The sequence below is a fragment of the Aquarana catesbeiana genome, linkage group LG10, assembly GCF_042186555.1.
Source record: "Aquarana catesbeiana isolate 2022-GZ linkage group LG10, ASM4218655v1, whole genome shotgun sequence".
Taxonomy (NCBI): Eukaryota; Metazoa; Chordata; class Amphibia; order Anura; family Ranidae; genus Aquarana; species Aquarana catesbeiana.
Window position 1 is genome coordinate 118,550,747 of NC_133333.1, and position 24,664 is coordinate 118,575,410.

At 44.3% G+C, this 24,664-nt stretch overlaps 1 protein-coding gene across 5 annotated transcripts in view; it reads right to left on the reverse strand.

Annotated features, from left to right (window-relative positions):
- USP2 (ubiquitin specific peptidase 2) overlaps positions 1–24,664 on the reverse strand; it is a 180,930-nt gene that overhangs the window by 51,766 nt on the left and 104,500 nt on the right. The window contains exon 1 of one of the 5 annotated variants that reach the window (XM_073602550.1): positions 18,234–18,460. The exons of the other annotated variants lie outside the window; for them this stretch is intronic. Coding sequence (XP_073458651.1) covers positions 18,234–18,317 — 84 coding nt within the window. The 5' untranslated portion in view covers positions 18,318–18,460. Of the gene's footprint in view, positions 1–18,233; positions 18,461–24,664 lie in introns of those variants that run through there. 5 annotated transcript variants of the gene reach the window in all.

The following is a 24,664-nucleotide window of genomic DNA, read 5'->3' on the forward strand; positions in this document are numbered from 1 at the left end:
TTGTGATCACCAGTCCTATTAATACCAGTATGATTTAAAAAGATGACAAATAGTTTAGTTTTACTTTACATATGGACAGCTAGAAACAGAGCAGCTAAAATAAAATCATAAAGATTTTATTATATTTAGTGTGTGTGTGTGTATATATATATATATATATATATATATATATATATATATATATATACACACACACACACACACACATACATATATACACACACACACACAGACACATTTCCAAGGGGTATGGGTACCTCCAGGTAACAGACCTCTGATTTTGGTCTGTTACTACTTGATATATGATCTACCACTTTTTATACTATTGGTACATCTTCTGTTGTGTATACAGTATTACTGTATACAACCTTTAAGTGTGCACATAATGATTGCTAGATTTTTTTATTTTTACTTGAAATCTTACGGGAAATTTATAATTGGGGCAATATGTAGGCAGCCATTGTTGACCTGCTCATGAAAATGTTTCTTCCTGGCTGCCTCTTGAACAAGCATACAGCAAATGAAGTCGGAATTCCTTGGGGGAAAAAAGTGAAGCCACTGGATCAGAATAAAAGCCAGGCCTCTTTTATAAGGAAGGAGAGGGAGAGACGGAGAGGGGGAGAGACGGAGAGGGGGAGAGACGGAGAGGGGGAGAGACGGAGAGGGGGAGAGACGGAGAGGGGGAGAGACGGAGAGGGAGAGACGGAGAGGGAGAGACGGAGAGGGAGAGACGGAGAGGGAGAGACGGAGAGGGAGAGACGGAGAGGGAGAGACGGAGAGGGAGAGACGGAGAGACGGAGAGGGAGAGACGGAGAGGGAGAGACGGAGACGGAGAGACGGAGACGGAGAGGGAGAGACGGAGAGGGAGAGACGGAGAGGGAGAGACGGAGAGGGAGAGACGGAGAGGGAGAGACGGAGAGGGAGAGACGGAGAGGGAGAGACGGAGAGGGAGAGAGGGAGAGGGAGAGAGGGAGAGGGAGAGACGGAGAGGGAGAGACGGAGAGGGAGAGACGGAGAGGGAGAGACGGAGAGGGAGAGGGAGAGACGGAGAGACAGATAGCGAGAGACGGAGAGGGAGAGGGAGAGAGGGAGAGACAGATAGCGAGAGAGGGAGAGACAGATAGCGAGAGAGGGAGAGACAGATAGCGAGAGAGCGAGAGACAGATAGCGAGAGAGCGAGAGACAGATAGCGAGAGAGCGAGAGACAGATAGCGAGAGAGCGAGAGACAGATAGCGAGAGAGCGAGAGACAGATAGCGAGAGAGCGAGAGACAGATAGCGAGAGAGCGAGAGACAGATAGCGAGAGAGCGAGAGACAGATAGCGAGAGAGCGAGAGACAGATAGCGAGAGAGCGAGAGACAGATAGCGAGAGAGCGAGAGACAGATAGCGAGAGAGCGAGAGACAGATAGCGAGAGAGCGAGAGACAGATAGCGAGAGAGCGAGACAGATAGCGAGAGAGCGAGACAGATAGCGAGAGAGCGAGACAGATAGCGAGAGAGCGAGACAGATAGCGAGAGAGCGAGACAGATAGCGAGAGAGCGAGACAGAGAGCGAGAGAGCGAGACAGAGAGCGAGAGAGCGAGACAGATAGCGAGAGAGCGAGACAGATAGCGAGAGAGCGAGACAGATAGCGAGAGAGCGAGACAGATAGCGAGAGAGCGAGACAGATAGCGAGAGAGCGAGACAGATAGCGAGAGAGCGAGACAGAGAGCGAGAGAGCGAGACAGATAGCGAGACAGAGAGCGAGACAGCGAGAGAGCGAGACAGATAGCGAGACAGATAGCGAGACAGCGAGAGAGCGAGACAGATAGCGAGAGAGCGAGAGAGCGAGACAGATAGCGAGAGAGCGAGACAGATAGCGAGAGAGCGAGACAGATAGCGAGAGAGCGAGAGAGCGAGACAGATAGCGAGAGAGCGAGACAGATAGCGAGAGAGCGAGACAGAGAGCGAGAGAGCGAGACAGATAGCGAGACAGAGAGCGAGACAGCGAGAGAGCGAGACAGATAGCGAGACAGATAGCGAGACAGCGAGAGAGCGAGACAGATAGCGAGAGAGCGAGAGAGCGAGACAGATAGCGAGAGAGCGAGAGAGCGAGACAGATAGCGAGAGAGCGAGACAGATAGCGAGAGAGCGAGAGAGCGAGACAGATAGCGAGAGAGCGAGACAGAGATTTATCAGTACAAGCTTCCATTCATTTAGATATCATCGGTGAGTAATAAGTTAGTAATGTTTTTTGTTTGTTTATGGATGCTGTTGACATATAATTATTGGATATATAGTTATTGGTTGAATCTATGCATTTATTTTAATGCCAATTGCATTCCAATATATTGATATATTAACCTTTTGTTTAGTATTTTATGATCCCTTTATCATTTGCATCTTAATATATTAACCTTTCTTTTAGTACTTTATGATCCCTTTATCATACCATTTCGGGAACCTACAAAGGAACGCAAGTGATAAAAAGTATTCCCTACAGAGGTCCCACTTAGTTTAAAACACATCACAAACACATAGTCAGGGATCAAAGCAAGGTCAGGGCAGGTGGAGTACAAGCAAGGTCATGCCAGGCAGAGTACAAGTTAGGTCAGCAACCAAATCCAAAAGACAATAAAGCTGCTGAAAACACATTCTCTCTCCTGTTTAACTTTTTCTTCAACAATTCTCCAAATTACATTACATTACAGGCCATCAGAATTACAATCCTTTTTTTTTTTTTTTTTTTTTTAAGTTGTCTTTTTGGATCTGGAGTTAAGCATTAACACACTAGGAAGAGTAAACCATCATAGAGAAAGCAAAGGAAGAACAGTTCAAAGGAAAAATCAGAAAGGACCGACTTGCAGCGCATAGCTCAGTGCCTGAAATGACACCGGTAGAGGTCCATGGCACAAACATGTCCTTGACATGCAACTAAACTTTTTAGCCCAGAGAATAAAAAAAAAAAAAAAAAAAAAAAAAAAAAAAAAGGACAAGGGTTTTTCTTTTGAGTAGGTAAGATTTATGTATTTTAGGTACATTTTTACTATATGAAGGGGTACTTTATGTTAAGAATAATTGAGCTGAGGGATGCCCTACCACATGCTTTGGGTACAGACATAGAAAAACCAATTAGCACTTCGCTAAGTCCTATAGTATCTCTCCTATATGTATCCAAATGGTCACGATGCATGTACGTCTATAGCATAGGTTCAAACAGTAGGAGTAAGTAACCCAGCTTGAGGGAATTGCAGCTTCCAATATTCCTTAGGATGAGGAATAACTGGAGAAATAAAGGGAGAAAATGAAACAGACCCTAGCACAGGTAAATCCTTTTATTAAAAAGGGCAAAATTAAAGTAATTACATTGCACTCACAATTGGAAAGAATCACACCTCCTCAGAGCAGGGTACAGTGGAGCCGCATTGCAGATAATAAAAGCTGCAGCTGTGGCTATGGAGAAACAGAGCCGGTGTTCTGCAGAGAAAGTTCAAGCGCTGCGCCTGCGCAGTACAGGGGGGTCCTTATCTGCCGGGGGAACCTTCTCGGCAAGACACCGGCACACGCTGGGGAGATGAGAATGCCGGCTGCCATGTGTTACATGACAAAGTGTTTCAGGGGTGTGTCTATTGCTCGGTCCATCCATCCATCCTGGAGTATGCACCCATCAAATAAAGCCTGAGCATTATCCTGGTCTAAGTGACACTGCAGAAGTGCCTGGGTGATTCTTTCAAATTGCCAGTGTAATATAATCATTTTAGTTTTGCTTATTTTAATGAAAAAATAAAACCTGCGCTAGTGTCTGCACTTCCTTTTCTCCTTTTGTTTGTCCAGTTATTTCACATGTTTTAGGTAAGCTGACCCTTTAAACACAATTGCAATGTAATATTCTGGCCATAGCATGTAATAGGACCTCTCCCTGCCATCTTGATTCTCTTAGATACCTGGCCACAACAAGTTACAAAGATTAAAGAGAAGCTGAACCCCCCAAAAAAGAGGCAGAAGACTAGTCACCAGTACGGTCTAAAGTCTGATCTTTCTCCATTATTAACTTAAAATACATTGCTCTGCAGGGAGTCTCTATATGAAGGTGGCCATCTTGACTGAAGCATGGCTTTTGCTTTCTATTGTCAGAGCCTCCAGCAAGAACAATGAGCAGCACAAAAGTGACATCAATTCTTACTCCACATCTTCTTTAATCTTAGCGGTTAGAAGCAGCAATGTCTTAGAGGAAACGTATGGCCAAAGCTCTTTCAGTCATACTTCTCCTCTGGGTCACAGGAGTGCACATAGCTCTGCACTCCAGTGACCCAAACTCAGCTGACAGCGGGGTCCTGCAGGGATCCTGACAATGTTGGGATCCGTCCAGATTCCTGACTGGCAGCTGACTCAACCTCTCAGCTGTCTCCACCACAGCCTGGCGCTCCAGATCAGAGAGCCACTGATTGACAATCACTGGTCAGAGCAGACCCAAGAACTGAGCTATCAGTGGTCGTTGCTCGCTCAGATTTCAGTACAGAGGCAGCAGAGCACAGCTGCAGCACTGGACTAATGCTGCAGCCATCTAGGTGATTATGAATGTTTTTTTTCCTCTCTTTTCACACATTGCTTATACACAGTTTTGAGGCTATAGGCACAGAAGTGGCTAGGCATCCTCATGTGACAGGAAGTGCACTGCTAGTTTTCAGGGGGAATTCCAGACAATAAGTTAATTTTCATAATGCTTAGGCATAATTACCATTTCTAAATGTTCCCTTTTAACTTGGCAAACTTTTACTTTTAATTCAATTTCACTTTAAATTTTAGCAATGGTTCCACAAATCCTGTTACATCAAATGTCAGTATACCCTACCAGCCATAATGTATTACAGATTCCCACTGGCTACATTCAATGCATTATACGGTATAACTTGGCTGTAAGGAAAGGCATGCCAATAGAGGAGATGACTCCTCTAGACAGACTTCTGTGCACCACTTAAAACATGTCCCCCTTTGTGCTCACAAGAATTGGGCACTGGCTAATGCATATTAGAGCTGCATGATTCTGGCTAAAATGAGAATCACGATTTTATTTGCTTAGAATAAAGATCACGATTCTCGCGGCGTAACATCTTTCACATTACAAAAAAATAAAAAAACCTGGCTAACTTTACCGTTTTGTTTTTAATTCATTGAATGTATTTTTTCACAAAAAATTGTGTTTGAAAGACCGCTGTGCAAATATCGTGTGACATAAAATATTGCAACCACCATTATTTTATTCTCTAGGGTCTCCGCATTTATAATATATATATATATAATTAGTTTGGGGGTTCCAAGTAATTTGCTAGCAAAAAATACAGATTTTAACTTTGTAAGAAACAAGTGTCAGAAAAAGGTTAATGCCGCGTACACACGGTCAGACTTTACGGCAGACTTTGCCCGGCGGACTTTGACGTACTTTACGACGGACTTTCTGAATGAACGGACTTGCCTACACAGTCCACCAAAGTCTGTCGAATTCGTACGTGATGACATACGACTGGACTAAAACAAGGAAGTTCATAGCCAGTAGCCAATAGCTGCCCTAGCGTGGCTTTTTGTCCGTCGAACTAGCATACAGACGAGCGGACTTTTCGACCGGATTCGATTTCGACGGATTAATTTAAAATATGTTTCAAATCTAAGTCCATCCAACTTTTGAGAAAAAGTCCGCTGGAGCCCACACATGATCGAATTGTCTGATGAAATACAGTCCGCCTAGCAAAGTCTGCCGTAAAGTCCGCTCGTGCGTACGTGGCATTAGACTTTAAGTGGTTAAACTTCTCTCACGTCAGATGGAAGTTCATTCCTTTGATCTAAGAGAAAAGTTACAATGTTTATAGTCATCTACCAGCATAGACAATGTTGTTAACAAGCATTCTGCCAAGTTTTTTTTTTTTTTTTTAACAGCTGAGTGAGCAGAGAACTCTACACTTGTTACATGAATTAATCAGGAAATTCTCTAGAGATCGTGAGGGGGTTGAATTGAGATCACAATTTTTTAATGGTTAATCGTGCAGCTCTACCACATATGCACATACTCGCGCACGCACAGGTACCATCGCACATTCACGTGCACCTGCGACAGATGTTGGCGCCAAACAGACTATTTAAACTCGGCTAGTCTCAGGATCAGTGCTGCTTTGTCTTTCAGCCTTCCCTGTATCCTGTGATCCTGTTATTCTGTATCCCGATTCCAGTTGCTGACCCAGCTTGTCTAACCACTGTCTGAACTTTGCCTGTACCGACCACGGCTTATCCTTGACCTCCATTTGTCTGCTCCATTTGCTTCCCCCCCCCCCCCCCCATCAACTGTCTCTTGACCTGGCTTGTACCCAGACCACGCTCTTGCCTGCTCCTCTGTACCTGATCAATTCTGCCAGTATATGTCCCAGCTTGCCTGACTCTGCTTCCTGACACATCCTGCTGTTCTACAGTCTGCTACCAGTGCGTACCAGCCTGCCATCCACCAGCCCGCCCGCTTCACTAAAGACAACCTATGACCTCTCCTGCCTGGCGTGGATACCTGCTTTGTCACTGTAAGACCTATAGGCACTCGTGTTACTCTGCACTCCTGTGCCTTCTGTTACCAGAGGCCCCAAGTCAGAGTTGTAAAAGAGGCCTTCCTCAGCATTGCAGACTCTGCTACCAGGTACATGATATTGGCATTCTCATACCCAAGATATAGAATCCAATTTCAGCAAGAGTTCTACAACTTCTGCCTGTGTTAAAGCAGTGTGTTAGACTGGTTGGGCTAATATTACATATGTACAGGTAGAGGAGAGGGAGGGGGCAGACATGGCATATCTACAACATCTTGGAAATAAAGCTGATCCACATTGAATTACATGTGCCTAAAGGATTAGACTTCTCCACCTTCCAATATATATAGTTGCTCTGCCACCTCTGGAAGTACTTTCAAAAGCAAGCATACTATGAAGATCAATTTTAACCAGTGACACTACCAATCAAGCCATAGACATTGACTGGAAAGGATGATGATTGCTTATCTTGACAACCCTGTGATGTGCCTTTTCTCCAGTATTCCTCTCAAAGGGTTTACAACATGGCAGTTGACATTGTCACAGATCCCTTCACAAGATTGTCTCCCACAAGCTCTGAAACATGGACATTTATCAAAGGCTTCTGTCACAGATTTCAATGATCCATCAGGCTCGGTTCACACTGGGGCGACTTGTCAGGCGACCTAGTCGCCTGACAAGTCGCCTCCCGTTCTGTGCTATGGAACCGTTCTAATTGGAGCGACGCAAGTCGCTCCGACTTAGAAAAAGGTTCCTGTATTACTTTGGGGGCGACTTGGGGCGACTTGCATAGACTTCTATGCAGAAGTCGTCTCGCAAGTCGCCCCGCAGTCGTTTGCAGGTCGCCTCGCTGAGGCGACCTGCAAGTCGTGCCGCCCATGTGTGAACCGAGCCTTACCAGCACAACTATAAACACCAGTGCCAATGACTACTAGCTCCTGTTATATTAAAAAAAAATATATAAAATTATAAAAAAAAAAAAAAAAAAAAATCGCTTCCCCTGCTGGCACTGCCAGAAGAAGAATATCCAATTGTCACCCCTACCGATACAACAATTTTGCAAAAATGTGCATCTGGTTAAAAATACAAGCAAATAATTAGTGATACCCCATTAACAAAACACACAATTGCCTCTGTTTTTTATTTTCACCTTTTTCTGGAGGAATTTAAAGTTCCAAAAGGGCTGCAGAGAAGAGATTCATTGATAAGGTACCATAACTGATACCATCTGTTTTAGGTGAAAAAAAAAAATGGAAGCCCTGGTTCACGCTGTGGAACCCCATGTAATTCGCACAGTACTCACACCACATTCCTATGCAAATCACATGCGGTTATGTGCGGTGCAATTTGAGCCCATTCATTTTGTATGGCTCAAATTGCACTACATCCGCATGAAAAAGGTGCAGGCACCTTTTTTTTTGCCGTACTGTAATAGGATAGCATGGCTGTACATACCCCTGCGATCCAATTAAGGCAAACGCACTGCTTCTTTTGGGGTGTCATTAACCTAACATTGACACCTGCAGTAGATCGCATGAACACAGTGTGACTGCTATGCGGTGTGGGAAATGCACATGAATCGCTGTGTTTCTTGCACCGCATCGGTGTGAACCTGGGCTGAACCATTATTTGTGCAGCTAATTTTTTTACGGTTTGCTCTTTGTGTTTAGTTTTACACAAACACAGATTCAAGCCACATTAAGCTCTGTGTTTCATATGTATAAGTAATCTAACTATATAGTGAAACGCAAACACACAATTCACATCTTACCCATCCCAAAATCTTAACTCTACTTCCTCCCTTTTACGCATTTAGCAATTTTTGGGGGGGAAAGTTTGTGCATTTTCAAGCAGGCACGGGCTTCCACTTCCTCACGTAGGAGAGTATGATGTCCCCTTAGTCTGCACACACCCCCCTCCCCCAACCTGCAGCCACCTTGGACACACAGGGGGAAGATTTACTTAAACTGAAGAGTGCAAAATCTGATGTAGCTCTGCATGGTAGTCATTCAGCTTTGGCTTGTTCAGTTAAGCTTTAGCAATAAAACCTGGAAGCCGATTGGTTTCTATGCAGAGCTGCACCAGATTTTGCACTCTCCAGCTTTAGTAAATGACCCCAGGAGGGCACAGGACCAGTCTGCATCTCACGCATGCGCAGTAGACGGCTGGCTTGTGAGTCATCAGAAAGTCATAGCCATTTTCCAAATTGAAGATGGTTGTCCTGGATCCTAACAAGCTGTGAAGATTTTGGGTTCTCAGAAGACAGCGTTGGACCTCTTAGTCGGCTACAGTACTTGAATCAGATGAAATTGGCACTACGGCACCACCACCCTGTTGGCTTGAAAAACATCAAATTGCAAAATTGAGAGGAGCTGAGCTGAAAATCGTCAGCTGAACAGTGACTGCATCCTTTCAGAAGTCCCTTTTTGCGTATTCAGATATCCAAGGGCACTGTGGAAAGCCAGCAGGGGTGATTCCTCCGTGTTTAGTGGATGAAGAAATCTGATTTCTCTTGTTCAGTCTGCATGTGAAAAAATGTTGTCACCCTAGGAAAGGAAGTGCATATGGATACACCTTGCTGGTAGGATATCCACAAGTAAATCTAGCTATGCATGTGTGGCTAGCATTAGACCCCTTTTACACTGGGGAGGTTTTCAGGTGTTTTAGCGCTAGAAATAGCCTCTGCTAAGCGCCTGAAAACCGCCTCCCATTCACTGCAGTGTGACTTCTCACACTTGGGTGGTACGCTTGGAGGACGTTACCAAAAGTCCTGCAAGCAGCATCTTTGGGGCAGGTTGGGAGCACTGTACTTAGCGCTCCCAAAATGCCCTGCCCATTGCAATGAATGGACAGCGCTTCCAAAGTGCCTCAAAAGCGATTTGAAAGCGCCACAAAACTGGAGTTTTTAACCCTTTCTTTGGAGTTAAAAGCACTCCGCTAGCAGCCAAAATGCACAGCTAAAACAGCGCTAAAGCACCGCTAAAACGATCGGCGCTTTAGCGGCAACGGCGGGCGCTGTTAGTGTGAAAGGGTATGTTCAGTCACTGCCAGAGCAAGCAGGATGAGTACAAAGTACGTAGAGTATCATTTATATACTAGATTTGCCTAAACTACGTTCATGGAGTTAGAACTGTCTGAAGTTTTTTATTTTTTTTAATAATCCATTAAGCCTGGCAGTTGAATGGCTTTCACTGAATGTTCTAAGGTACTTCCAGTTCTGGGAAATCATTGAACAAAGGAGGTGGGAGTGGGGAGGGAGGAGTAGTGAAGTAGTGACACCTGACCAAAGTTTTAACGACTAACAAATATTTAAGGAATTTACTATCTATTGGCTGTTTAACTCCTTTGTGAGGACAAGCATTGAAAAGTTAAATCCACACCTACTTGGAGTGTGATTTCTTTACTTCATTTGTTTAACAACCAAGAAGTAAACTAATTTCTGTAGAGTTCTATTGAAATGCAATAGAGACCAGCACAATGCAAGCACAAAAGCGAGGCAGTTTGATAAAAAAAACAAAAAACAAAAAAAACAATCAACTGCAAATAAAACAGTATAAGTTTTTAGCGGAAAGCTGAGCAAATCCTGCAGCTACGTTCAATGCTCCTCAATTTCCTTAACATTTAAGTACTCAATCCCTTAACATATAAAGTGATCCTGTCCCAGAAGAAAGGGAGTGAATACAAATCTTTACTTAGTAGGCAAGGGACCTTTAAGCTGGATATCCTAGGTTCAGCAGCTCCCCAAAAAATAGGGACCCCCCCCCCCCCTGCAGACAGCGGCCATTTGGCTTAAAAAGTCTTTCTTTATATAGTTGAATCAGGATAAGGGCCAAACGATGTCCAGAAATGTAATTTAATAAATCCATGAATAGCCAAAAGACAAGAAATGACATGCAACACATTCCAGGGGCCAAATAATCCCTCTTCATCAGGGCTTGATAACATTAAATTGGCAAAAAAACTACGTCTGCAAAAGAATATAGTATATACATACCGCTCCTGCAGTCCACTGCTGAGCAATCACCCCCAAGCCCACAGTACAGACATGGAGGTCAGTGTGAGGAACCACTGGGTTCTATAGGGGACCATAAGAGATCGGCACTTTCTCAGAAGTGTTGATTTTTCAACAGACTTTGGGGCCTGATTCCCCTTTAGGCCTCATGCACACAGGGCATTAGAAAAAAATGAGCTGCAAAGCCACTACCAACGCCAGGAAAAAGCAGCTGTAAAAACGCCCTGTGTGCATGAGGCCTTATAAGTAGAGATAAGTCCTCATGCACATGGGGCCTTAGAAAAGCGAACTGCAAAGCCACTACCTACGTCAGGGAAAAGCGGCTGTAAAAACTGGCTTTTAGTAGCTTTTTGCATTGGCGTTAATGCATGTTTAGCCGCGCTTGCATTTAGCAGTGTTTCTCTGAATCTATTCAAAAATCAAGGGTTCCCCATGAGAGAAAATTGATTTGAATAGAAGTCGCACCACAAGTCGGATCATGATGATACGATTTGCAGTGCGGCTTGTGGGCTGAGGATTTTGAAGGGGAACCCTCGCCAAAATGAAAAAAAAAAAAAAAAAAAAAAAAAAACTTGGTGTGCCCCCCCCCTCAAGAGCAACACTAGACCCTTCGGTCTGGTATGGATTTTAAGGGGACCCCTACGCCAAAAAAAAATGGCGTGGGGTCCCCCCCCATAATCCATAATCGACACCAGACCCTTATCTGAGCATGCAGCCCGGCAGGTCAGGAAAGGGAGGGTATGAAAAAAGTGTCAAAAACCCGTGTACTGTATTTATTTATATTTGACACTTTTTTTTTTTTTTTTTGGGTGAATGGGAGGGTTACAATGTACCCCATACTCATTCACATAGGGTGGGGGCCAGGATCGGGACCTTGTTAAAGGGGGCTTCCAGATTCCGATAAGCCCCCAGCCCCCGAAACCAACGGCCAGAGTTGTCGAGAAGAGGCCCTTGTCCTCACCAACATGGCGACAAGGTGCGTTGGGTCTGGTATGCTCTTGGGGGGAACCCCACGCCAGTTTTTTTTTTCTTTTTTCTTTTTGGCGTGATCAGACTTGTGGTGCGACTTCTATTCAAATAAATGTCCTCTCATAGGGAACCATTGATTTTCAAGTAAGTCTTTCATAATGTGCTAGTTGCAATGCGATGCATACTGGCACATTATGACCAGGTGTGTGGTTTAATACCGCTTTAACTAAGTGGCCAGCAGAAATGTGAGTATTTATTTTATTTTGCAAGCGCAGTTTTTTTGAGCCAATTAAATTCTTGAGACCCCAGCTTGAGGCTGGGTTCACACCTATGTGAATTGGATGTGGGTTTCACCTCATCCAATTCGCATGACAAGAGATTCTGACCGGCTCTCTATGGAGCCGGTTCACATATCTGTTGCAGCTGCGGAGCATCTTGCACAGGAACGCTGTGCATCTTTGGCTCAGTTTCACAGCCAAATTTGCAAACATTTGGCTCCAATTCGTCCCTGGAATGGAGAATAGGGACACACCGGACCCCTGCTGCGAGCCTCATCCGTCGGAGGTGTGAACCCAGCCTGAAACTTTAGACCTCATGCACACTGAGAATTTTTGAAGCTACTTCTAGGGGCGTCTGGCATTTTCTTTTTACTGCCTCTAAACTCCCCTGCAGGTTATCCTATGTGTCCATGCACACATAGGCTTTTAGCAGTGTTTTCAGGCAGGTAATAAAAACCCACAGCCAGTTCATCCTTTAAAACACTTGAAGCTGCTAAACGTGCCTAAACACTATATGCGTTTAGCAATTGAGTGTTAATTTATTTCAATGGCCAGAACAAGTCCTTTATTCTAGCCAATGAAATTAATTAACGCCCAGACACTTGACACGGGTAAAAGCGGTACATACTTTTACAAGCGTTAGGCGTTTTTCCCCCAAAACACTGCTGTCAGGAAGGAGGCTTCTAGGAGATAAAAATATATATATATATATATATATATATATATATATATATATATATATATATATATATATATGTCAGTGTGCCTGAGGCCTTAACATTTAACCTCTGCAAGACGTTAAGTAAATCTAAATCACTAAAATCTCATATTAATCAGGTTAATGTCAGTTTGAAAGTATTTTTAAACTTTGTAAATCTGCAGATTTTTTTTTAAAACAAAACCTGGTGATGTTACCATGTTGAAGGTCCTAGTTTTGGTGAGGTTTGTCTCCCACTTGTGCTCTTGTGTTGACACCCCATCACCGCACCCCAATAAGCTGCCCTACTGACACTTCATAGTCATGGTTCACCGTTGTCACAGATGTATGTTACAGTCTTTAAAAGCTCTGAAAAAAAATCCTTAGCATGTTTGGCATGCTGGGAGTTAAAATTGACAAAGTACGTCACATGCTCCCTTCTCCCCTTTTCCCAGTATCTCCACTTAATCCATGACATAAGAGCTGGACTGTACTGGTCTTGGCAGGAACAGGAAAGTCACATAGTTCAAACATTAAGAAAGTCAAAGAGGTGATAAAGTTCACTGGTGCACGCAATGCCGCATTCTTATGTAATTGTTACCTGGAATCTGTCAACGTGGGCTGAATTGTACGAAGATTTTTTATAAATACTCAGAAATAAAGATAGTTACTTTGCAGTTATTGGCAAAAAAGGCATTTGGACTTTTTGGCCTACATGTGCAAAAGCAGACAGACAGTCCAATCATATAAGTACTACAGTTAAAGTTTCTACAAAAATGAAACAATTTTGGCTACATTCACAGGCTGATTAGGGACATACAGCAGATTCCTGCAGCAAAAATTGCTGGATTTTTGCCACTGGAACCAGAAAGCTTCTACAAAGATTAGGGACAGATGAGTGACCTTCGACAGCAAAAAAATTGTGCCCAGGGTTAGACCATGGCGGGTAACTGCTGGATGTGGGGATACCTGCAAACATCAGCCTGCCATTGCTTTGTACAGGTGTCACGGCCACAGCTGTTCACATACACCCATGAACCCAGCCACAAGAATCCACTCCGTGCCCCTAATCACCCCTGTACTATGATAACACAGGGCAAAGCAACAGGGCCGCTTTAAAGTAAATCTAAAGATAAAACTTTGGATAGAGTAGGGTACGGGTTTCAACCACTGTCATCTTTTCTGCCATCTGTGTCTCTCCAGGGAGATTTTCCTTCAATTCCTGTACTGAGGACTCAACAAAAAGTGAGTGGATATCTTTCTAATGTGAGGTCTATCCCCGCTTAGACAGTTGTCATCAGAACAAGCCATTAGTAGATCCCCCTCTGTGGCAACATGAAAATTTTAGAAATTATAAAGAGTAATTCTTCCTAAACAAGGGTGCAGAAAGCAATAAAGAACAGACAGATGTTCTAACCCCTCACCCTCTAATTCTAAAGAAAAGTTTTTATACTTTAATGGCACCACCACCAATACATACCTTTTGGTAATACTTTAATGGCACCACCACATACCTACTACCTTTCCTTCTCTCTCGCCAATCTGTTCAGCTGTCGGTAGTGAAGAAAAATACCTGGTAGTTTCAGATATTGGGGAGCATGTGACTCTCTGCATTCCCATATAACACTACTAGGGAATGGCCATTCAGTTATCCACTGCTCTCAATGGGGCAAAGAATGGCTCCTCAGCTCTGTCCAATCAGAGCAGCACTAGAGCAAGCAGCACCACTGCTTCAGTGATCTCTACTTGCGTCCAGGTCCTGCGCTGAATGGACAGTTTTATGCATTGCAAATACAGGAGATCGGAGGCATGGGCACCATTCAGCAAATGCAAAGCATTGCTGAATGAAAGAAAAAAGTGTTCTCTGATTGGACAAGGTGGAGAGCATGATGTCACCGCCCCACCTCATCCAATCGCAGAACATTGCATTCATTCGGTAAATTTAAAGCATTCTCCAAACGGCACCTATGCTGTGTAGCTGACCTCCTGTGTTCACAATGCACCAGGCCGACCTCTCAGCACAGGACCCAGAAGCTACTAGAGATCACTAGAGTAGCGGTACCACTTCAGTGATTTCCAGCTTCCAGGAACATTGGCCAGATATGGTATATACATAGTTACATCAGTTCACACTGAACCAAAGTAACTATATAAAAATACACTACCTGCAAATCATCTTTAAGTATGGGCAGCTAGTGTGCTTGGCATTTAAAGCTGAACTCCGGGGAAAGTGAAAATCCTCACTGCAAGGGTTAAATCATGCTTATTTAGGCCTAGGGGGCCGGAAAAGCAGTTTTACTTACCTGATCCTTGATTCCTGCATTCTCCCTCCAGGCTGGTAAACAGGTTTCCACAGCCTCTTCCACCCCATGCTCCGGTGGTCACAGGTCCTCTGACATCATCAAGTACGATGTAGGGCCCATAGACTTGCACTGGGAGTGAGGACATTGAGACCGTCCACCGCTGCAGAGTAGGGCAGAAGAGGAGAGCACTGGCTGCTGGGGGAGCAGAAGATTAAGTAAGTAAAACTGCTTTTCCCAGTACCCTGAAATTTGCTTCTAATCCTTACAGTGCAGGGCAGCAAGGGAGGATTTTTTATTTCCCCAGAGAAAGGCTTTAAGTGAACCTAGTAGTGTGCCCTGCACAGGTAAAGCACATGTTCACCTTAGGCCACTTAGATGTATTAAAGATATTAACTAGTACATTTTCCATTCACTTTCTGAAAATATATTGGATACAATTACCGGTGTCCACACTAATCAGATGGCAAGAAAACATTTAAAGGAAAGCTACACAAGCCACTATGTCATTTATTACAAAAATGACTCTCCAAGGTCTGTCCTCAGCAGCTGCTTTTCTCTAAAATGAAGAATACAGGCTGAGGTTCCTTGCACTATGGCAACCGAGAGCCCCTATCAAGAGCTGGTCAGAGACTGCGGGCATGACACAAGAGCTGGTCAGAGACTGCGGGCATGACACAAGAGCTGGTCAGAGACTGCGGGCATGACACAAGAGCTGGTCAGAGACTGCGGGCATGACACAAGAGCTGGTCAGAGACAGGGACGGCCCATCCATTAAGGGCGCACGGCCACTTTACGGACGCATGAATTCCAATGTGGGGTGGGTGTTTTTTTGAAGCACCGATTAGAGCCAGAGGCTCTAATAGGCTTCAAAATAGGGAGGGCTCGTGGTGCAGAGAATGCGAACGGAGCCCGCCCAGGTGTGTGAGAATAGCGAATGAATATTCGGCATGATTCAAGAGATGGCCAGAGACAAGAGATATCTAGAAACTGTGGACATCATACAAGAGATGGTCAGAGACTGTGGACACGCTGCCCAAGACTGAACGTGATATAGGAGTTGTTGGAGACTGGTAACCTACTTCAAGAGACAGTCATTGACTGAAGACACATTACACAAGACTGCTAGAGATCACTGCTATAACAGGGCAATAGAAAAACACAAATTAGTGTCTGTAGGGGCCCAAAGGGTTGCAGAATAAGTGCCAGAGGCGGCCCCTGGGCTTTAGGTTGGGTGGCAGAGCTCTAAGGGTTCACCACCTTCTAAAGGGATGCAGACGTTGCAGCTTTTCTTATTGCAATACTAAGATTTGCTCAGGTGATTGTAATGAAGATTGACCCTCAAAAACTTGTCACATAGTAACATATTCAAAATGTAAAACTAGTCACATATTCAAATACTATTCTTATGCAGCGTACACACGATCTGACTTTGACCGGACTGGTCCAGCGGACAATCCGATCGTGTGTGGGCTTCATCGGACCTTCAACAGACTTTTCCAGTCAAAAATCTGACTGACTTTAGATTTGGAACATGCTTCAAATCTTTACGTCGTAACTCCGCTGGACCCAGAAATCCACTCGTCTGTATGCTAGTCCGACAGACGAAAAACGACGCTAGGGCAGCTATTCGCTACTGGCTATCAACTTCCTTATTTTAGTCCGGTGTACGTCATCACGTACGAATCCGTCGGACTTTGGTGTGATCGTGTGTAGGCAAGTCCGTTCGTTAAAAACTCCGTCAAAAGTCTGTTGAAAGTCCGTCGGACCAGTCCGGTTGAAAAGTCCGCCCGTGTGTACGCGGCTTTAGAGAGGGCATGGTGAAATAATAGTTTATTCAGAGTAAATAATGAATTAATGCACTAAAAGATTTACTGAATACAGTAATTTTCAATTGTTTGACAAAACTAGAGTTAGGCTCAGTTCACACTAGTGCGATGCGGGAACCCTGCGAATCCACTGCGGATTGCCGCATCACACATGACTCGCAAGGCAGTTCACACTGTGAACCGCTGAGAGTGTCAATAGAAAGTTAAGGACACCCCAAAATCAGTTTGCATATCGCAGTGCGAACTGTCAGTTCAGACATAAATCAGATCACATGGGTGTGAACACCCATGCGATCCGATTCTGGTATGGACCAAGAAAAGGGTCCTGTGCAAGTTTGGTCCGAATGCAATGCGAATTCAGCCATACTATCTGTATGGCTGAAATCGCATTACACAGACATTGCATCCGATTTGTATTGCGGTGTGGTGTGACTTACTTTCGATATCGCACTGGTGTGAACCGGGACTCCAAACTCCAAAGAAAAGATGCTGGGATAATTCCTATCAGTATTATAAAAAAATAAATTTATATAAATAAAAAAATTATATATATATATATATATATATATATATATATATATATATATATATATATATATATATATATATATATATATATTATATTTTAATATATTATTTTTTTATAATACTGATAGGAATTATCCCAGCATCTTTTCTTTGGAGTTTGGAGTCCCGGTTCACACCAGTGCGATATCGAAAGTAAGTCACACCACACCGCAATACAAATCGGATTTCTTATAACATTTATATTAGTTAAAACTACAAATTCCTGTGAAAGCAGCACATAGCACACATGTAAGTACAGGTGTAGGAGTGTACAGCATAAATTACGCCTATATTTGCAGAGAATGGAAGCCCTGTCTGAGGGATATCTCTCTCTCCACATACACCCCAACTTTTTGAGATGGGAACGAGTGACGCTTATTAGCTAAACTATGTAGGCATAGGACACACCCCCTTAAAAAGGAGAATTATAGGAAAGAAATGCTTAGTTAAACCAACAAGTGCTTTTTTATTACTACTATTCCTTTATACTGGCTTTTGAAACTTGCAAATGCAGCAATCTAGAAATTGGATGAAAGCTTTATCACTGGGAAATATATACAACTATATAGATCAATCCAAAATGAGGGACAAATAAGGAGGAAAGAGGGACAGAGGGACTTTGTTTAAAATCAGGGACAGTTGGGAGTAATATATATATATATATATATATTTTTTTTTTTTTTTTTTATTATTTATTTATAATATAATATATACACACACACACATACACTGCCCACAGGACTGTATTGACAGAATACACCGTACGTGGGAATTGTAAATACTTGTATTTTTAGGCGCGTGCGCTGGGTGTAAGTTCCCGGACGTAAAGCGTACAGGCAGCGTATTCCGCCAATACATTCCTATGGGCAGAGTTCTGCACCAGCTCCCAGGCGATGCAAATAAAGGCGTATTTTATTACGTAGCATCCATATACATTCATGTAAATCACATGTACCCCTGGAAGTCATAGAGATCGTGAAATGAGAGGCAATTACTATTGGCACCCCCTTGGAAGGACACCCCCTCCGGACTCCTCACCTTGGTTCTATGGAGTACGAAGTCCAGGAGATGAGATATAACGATGGCTCCGGGAATCTGCTGCACCTTACTACTGCCGGTCATGGTGAAATGAGTGCGATGTACAGAGGAGGACGGTGTGCTCTGCAATGTACAGCCTCTGATCTGAGTCCTCCAAATGTACTCGGCTCCTCCGCCTCTCCTCAGTCCGGACACTCAATACCTCCGGCTGGAATCTGACAGCTAGTGACGTCAGGAGGGGGCGGGGCGGGTAACACATGGGGAGAGCACACTGCTTCTCCCAGGGGATGGAGTCACCTGCAGGGGGCGTGTCTAGAGAGGACATCGTGTGCCAGATCCCAGAGCACACAATGTTCACATTCATCCTGCTCACCTTTATGTACTACTATCTATTTACTGTATATATTCTGTGTAATTATCATATTTATATATATACACTGTATGTACCAATATAACAGGCAGTGTCAAGGAGATTTTACATGTTTATGTCAGGTACACATTTTATTGCTTCGTTACTTTTATCCAGTACAGACAGACGCACAGTAAGTACCCATTTCTATACCTGTGGGATCCCTGTGGAAGAATCACTGTAGTAGTCACCCCTAATAAAAAAAAAATACTGAATAATTTAAATCATTAAAATAGATACAGGGCCATCTTTAATATTGATTGGACCCAGGCAAACATTCCCCCCCCCATTCCAAAAAGCAAAAACACGTAAAATTATGTATTGAATTGTATTGTAACTATACTGTCTGCCCTCATGGTGTAAAGCGCTGCACAAACTGTCGGTGCTATATAAATCCTGTATAGTAATAATGTACCCCCTCCATCCACAGTTCACCTCTGTACCCCCCCCTCCATCCACAGTTCACCTCTGTACCCCCCCCCTCCATCCACAGTTCACCTCTGTACCCCCCCCCTCCATCCACAGTTCACCTCTGTACCCCCCCCCTCCATCCACAGTTCACCTCTGTACCCCCCCCTCCATCCACAGTTCACCTCTGTACCCCCCCCCCTCCATCCACAGTTCACCTCTGTACCCCCCTCCATCCACAGTTCACCTCTGTACCTCTGTACCCCCCCCCCTCCATCCACAGTTCACCTCTGTACCCCCCCCCTCCATCCACAGTTCACCTCTGTACCCCCCCTCCATCCACAGTTCACCTCTGTACCCCCCCCCTCCATCCACAGTTCACCTCTGTACCCCCCCCTCCATCCACAGTTCACCTCTGTACCCCCCCCCTCCATCCACAGTTCACCTCTGTACCCCCCCCCTCCATCCACAGTTCACCTCTGTACCCCCCCCCTCCATCCACAGTTCACCTCTGTACCCCCCCTCCATCCACAGTTCACCTCTGTACCCCCCCCCTCCATCCACAGTTCACCTCTGTACCCCCCCCTCCATCCACAGTTCACCTCTGTACCCCCCCTCCATCCACAGTTCACCTCTGTACCCCCCCCCTCCATCCACAGTTCACCTCTGTACCCCCCCTCCATCCACAGTTCACCTCTGTACCCCCCCTCCATCCACAGTTCACCTCTGTACCCCCCCTCCATCCACAGTTCACCTCTGTACCCCCCCTCCATCCACAGTTCACCTCTGTACCCCCCCCCTCCATCCACAGTTCACCTCTGTACCCCCCCCCTCCATCCACAGTTCACCTCTGTACCCCCCCCCTCCATCCACAGTTCACCTCTGTACCCCCCCTCCATCCACAGTTCACCTCTGTACCCCCCCCTCCATCCACAGTTCACCTCTGTACCCCCCCCTCCATCCACAGTTCACCTCTGTACCCCCCCTCCATCCACAGTTCACCTCTGTACCCCCCCCCTCCATCCACAGTTCACCTCTGTACCCCCCCTCCATCCACAGTTCACCTCTGTACCCCCCCTCCATCCACAGTTCACCTCTGTACCCCCCCCTCCATCCACAGTTCACCTCTGTACCCCCCCTCCATCCACAGTTCACCTCTGTACCCCCCCCTCCATCCACAGTTCACCTCTGTACCCCCCCCTCCATCCACAGTTCACCTCTGTACCCCCCCTCCATCCACAGTTCACCTCTGTACCCCCCCCCTCCATCCACAGTTCCTGTTTCCCCTCATTCATAGCTCACCTCTGTACCCCTTTAGCCACAGCTCACTTCTCTATCCCTCGTTACACCTCTGTACCCCCCATCCACATTCACCTCTGTATCCCCCCTATCCACGTTCACCTCTGTATCCTTCTGTCCACCACTGTACCCCCCCCCCCCCTTCACCTCTGTATCCCCTTCATTCACAGCTCACCTCTGTACCCCTCTATCCACAGCCCACTTCTCTATCCCCTGTCCACCTCTGTACCCCCCCCTGTATCCCCCCCATCCACATTCACCTCTGTATCCTTCTGTCCACCTCTGTACCCCCATTCACCTCTGTATCCTGCTGTCCACCTCTGTACCCCCATTCACCTCTGTATCCTGCTGTCCACCTCTGTACCCCCATTCACCTCTGTATCCTGCTGTCCACCTCTGTACCCCCATTCACCTCTGTATCCCCCCTATTCATGTTCACATCTATGCCCTCCTCCTCCACACCTCTGTACCCCCCCCATGTTCACCTCTGTACTTCCAATTCTATGCGCATGTGAATCCCCTTCCCCTTCTCTCCACGGTGTTCTTTCTCTCCTGAAAACACGGCGGTGCAACACAGTCTCTGCCTAGCAGACCCGTAGCACACAGCCACAACACTTCACTACACAGGTCTGTCAGGCGGGGGTGGGGGCGGGAGGAACATGGAGCACTGCTCTGTCATTCCCTGTCACTCTGGTCCGCAGCTCCTGACAGAGGGAGAAGCAGGACGAGTAGGCTCAAGCATATAAAGCCTGCAGCTGTCCCGCTCTCTTGTCATATTGTGGCCACTGCTTGGGACAGCAGGGGGGGAGTGGCTGCCCCCACTACTCCAGGAAAACAGTGGGCAGCTCAGGGCTTAAGTGGCAGCTGCTTTGGGCCCCACAGCTCTGACAGGGCCCAGGGCAGCTTCCCCTTTTGCCCTGCGTTATAGATGGCCCTGAATAGATATTAAAAACACTTAAGGACCAAGCCAATTTTTTACTCTTAGTGTTTACAAGTTAAAATCATTTTTTTTTTGCTAGAAAATTACTTAGAACCCCCAAAAATAATTTTTTTTTCAGGCACCCTAAAGACCAAAATGGCAGTCGTTGCAATACTTTGTGTCACACCGAATTTGCGCAGCAGTCTTACAAACGCAATTTTGGAAAAAATACACTTTTTTGAATGAAAACAGTAAAGTTAGTCCATTTTTTTATATTGTGAAAGATAATATTACGCCGAGTAAATTGATACCCAACATGTCATGCTTCAAAATTGCGCCCACTCATGGAATGGCGACAAACTTTGACACTTAAAAATCTCAATAGGCGAAGTTTAAACATTTCTACAGGTTACCCGTTTTGAGTTACAGAGAAGGTCTAATGCTAGAATTATTGCTCCTGCTCTAACGATTGTGGCGATACCTCACATGTGTGGTTTGAACGCCGTTTACATATGCGTTCGTGACGTACGTATGTGTTTGCTTCTGCGCGCGGGCACTGGGGGACAGGGCGCTTAAAATTTTTTTTTTTTTATTATTTAACTTTTTATTACTTATAACATTGTTATAAAAAACATTGTTTACATTGTCCCTTTAAAAAAAAAAAAAAAAAAAAAAAAAAATGATGATCACTTATTCCTATTACAAAGGAATGTAAACATCCCTAGTAATAGAAAAAAAATAAAAATAAATAAATATGACAAGACCTCTTTAACCACTTCAATATAGGGCATTTTCACCCCCTTCCTGCCCAGGCCAATTTTCAGCTTTCAGTGCTGTCACGTTTTGAATGACAATTGCGCGGTCATACAACACTGTACCAATTTGACAATTTGATCATTTTTTCTCACAAATAAAGCTTTTTGGTGGTATTTGGTCACCTCTGCAGCTTTTATTTTTTGTGCTATAAACAAAAAAAGACTGACAATTTTGAAAAAAAAAAAACACAATATTTTTAACTTTTTGCTATAATAAATATCCCCATAAAAAAACAAAACAAACAACATATTTCTTCCTCAGTTTAGGCCGACATGTATTCTTCTACATATTTTTTTTACCAAAATCGCAATAAGCGTATATTGATTGGTTTTCGCAAAAGTTATAGCACCTACAAAATTGGGGAGAGATTTATGGCATTTTTATTTATTTATTTCTTACTAGTAATGGCGGCGATCTGATTTGTCAGGACTGTGATATTGCGGTGGACAGATCGGACAGTTTTGGCACCATTTTGGGACCATTCACATTTATACAGCGGTCAATGCTATAAAAATGCACCGATTACTGTATAAATGTCACTGGCAGGGAAGAGGTTAACACTAGGGGGCGATCAAGGGGTTAAATGTGTAACCTAGGGAGCGATTCTAACTGTGGGGGGAAGGGGACTAACTGGGGGAGGTGACCGATCAGTGTTCCTCTGTACTGGGAACCCACGATTGATCTCCTCACCCCTGACATGACGTGGACATACAGATCCACATCCCTGCTCTGACCAGCAATCACGGGTGCATGGCGGACATCGCGGCCGTCAGGCACGCACATTGGCTCCAGCGCACGCTCCCTAGTGGCTGGGAAGCCGAGGACGTCATATGATGAGGGAGACACCTTGCGGCCGTCATTTGACTATATGCAGGATGGGAAGAGGTTAATGTGAGATCTGGGATAAAAAAAAAAAAAAAGTCTTTTATTTTTCAATAAAATGTTTTTTTCTCTTTAAGATCATTAGGTGGAAGTGACATTTGACGTCGCTTCCGTCATCCAATGGTATGGAGTCGAGTGGGAGCCATCATTCCCTCACTCAACTTCCAGCCTGTGAGGGGAAAGGATCGGATTATCTCCACTGGTGGAGATGACTGGGACACGGCGGGAGGGGGGTGGGCACCTCTCCCGGCCCCGATAAAAGTGATCTTGCGGCGAATCCTCTGCAGAAACCACTTTTATCCGAAAGTGGACTGCCCGCTGTTTTTAAAAATACCAGGGTTATGGCAGCTATCTGCTCTCATAAAAACGGTACTCAACGTCAAAGTACCAACGTACAACGACGGCGGGCGGTCCGGAAGTGGTTAAAGTCATTTTCTTTTATTAACCACTTCACCTCCAGAAAGTTTTTTGCTATACAGCACTGCTCTACTTTAACTGGCAATTACGCTGTCATGCAACACTGTACCCAAACAAAATATATAGAATTTTTTTCATACAAATTCATTGAGCTTTCTTTTGGTGGTATTTGATCACCACTTGGTTTTTAATTTTTTTGTGATATAAATGAAAAAAAAAAAAAAAAAAAACAGAAAATTATGAAAAAAAAAAAAATAATATTTTTTATCTTCTGCTATAAAACAAATCCAATAAAAAAATTTGACACATCTAATTTGTTCATGAATTTAGGCCAATATGTATTCTGCTACATGTCTTTGGTATAACAAAATCTCAATAAGTGTATATTATTTGGTTTGCATGAAAGTTAGAGTGATTTTCAGCTTGTAAAACGTTCAGCTCTGAAGCTCCAAAACGCCCAACAAGCAAAATTCCATTCATTTCAATGGCCTCTGTTCACATTTGAGAGTTCTGTCGCCTGAAGAAAAACACCTGAAGCTCTAAAAAGCACATGAGCTTCTTTTTGGCAGATTACAAGCATTTTTGGCCCCATAGACTTCAATAGAAATGCCTTACTTGAGCAGAAAAAGGACTCTGATCACCTGTAATTTCCTCCCCCTCTCATCTCTCTAGTTCTATTTTTGATTGGCTAAGCAAAGATGCTGTAAAACACTTGTAATACACTTCTAAAAATCTTGTAAAAAGCTGCAAAAAAAAAAAAAAAAAAAAAAAAACACACACACACACACCAGTAAATCAATATGCTGAGGTGTAAATGGAGCCATAATGTCTGGTATAGATACTGGAATTTATTTGTTTATTTTTTTTATACTAGTAATGATGGTGATCAGCGACTTAGTGGGACTGTGATAGTATGGCGGACAATCTAACACTAACTGCAATAGTAACACTAATACAGTGATCAGTGCTAAAACTATGCACTGTCATTGTACTGATGACACTGCCTGGGAAGGGCTTAACATCTAGGGGCGATTAAGGGGTTAACTGTGTACTTAATTTTTACTGTGTGTTATGTGGCACTTTTACTAAGAAATCTTGCTGGCTTTTCCCCTACTTTGCAGGGAATAAAGAAACAAAGATCGCCTGTCAGTATTCAGAGCTCTGTGCTGTAAAGCTTCCTTCCCTGAATGACTGAACCCATCAGCGTGTGTCAGGGGTCAATCTTTGGCCGGCATACACTGATTGGCTTGTGCTGTAACTAATCACAACACAGCCGGGGCG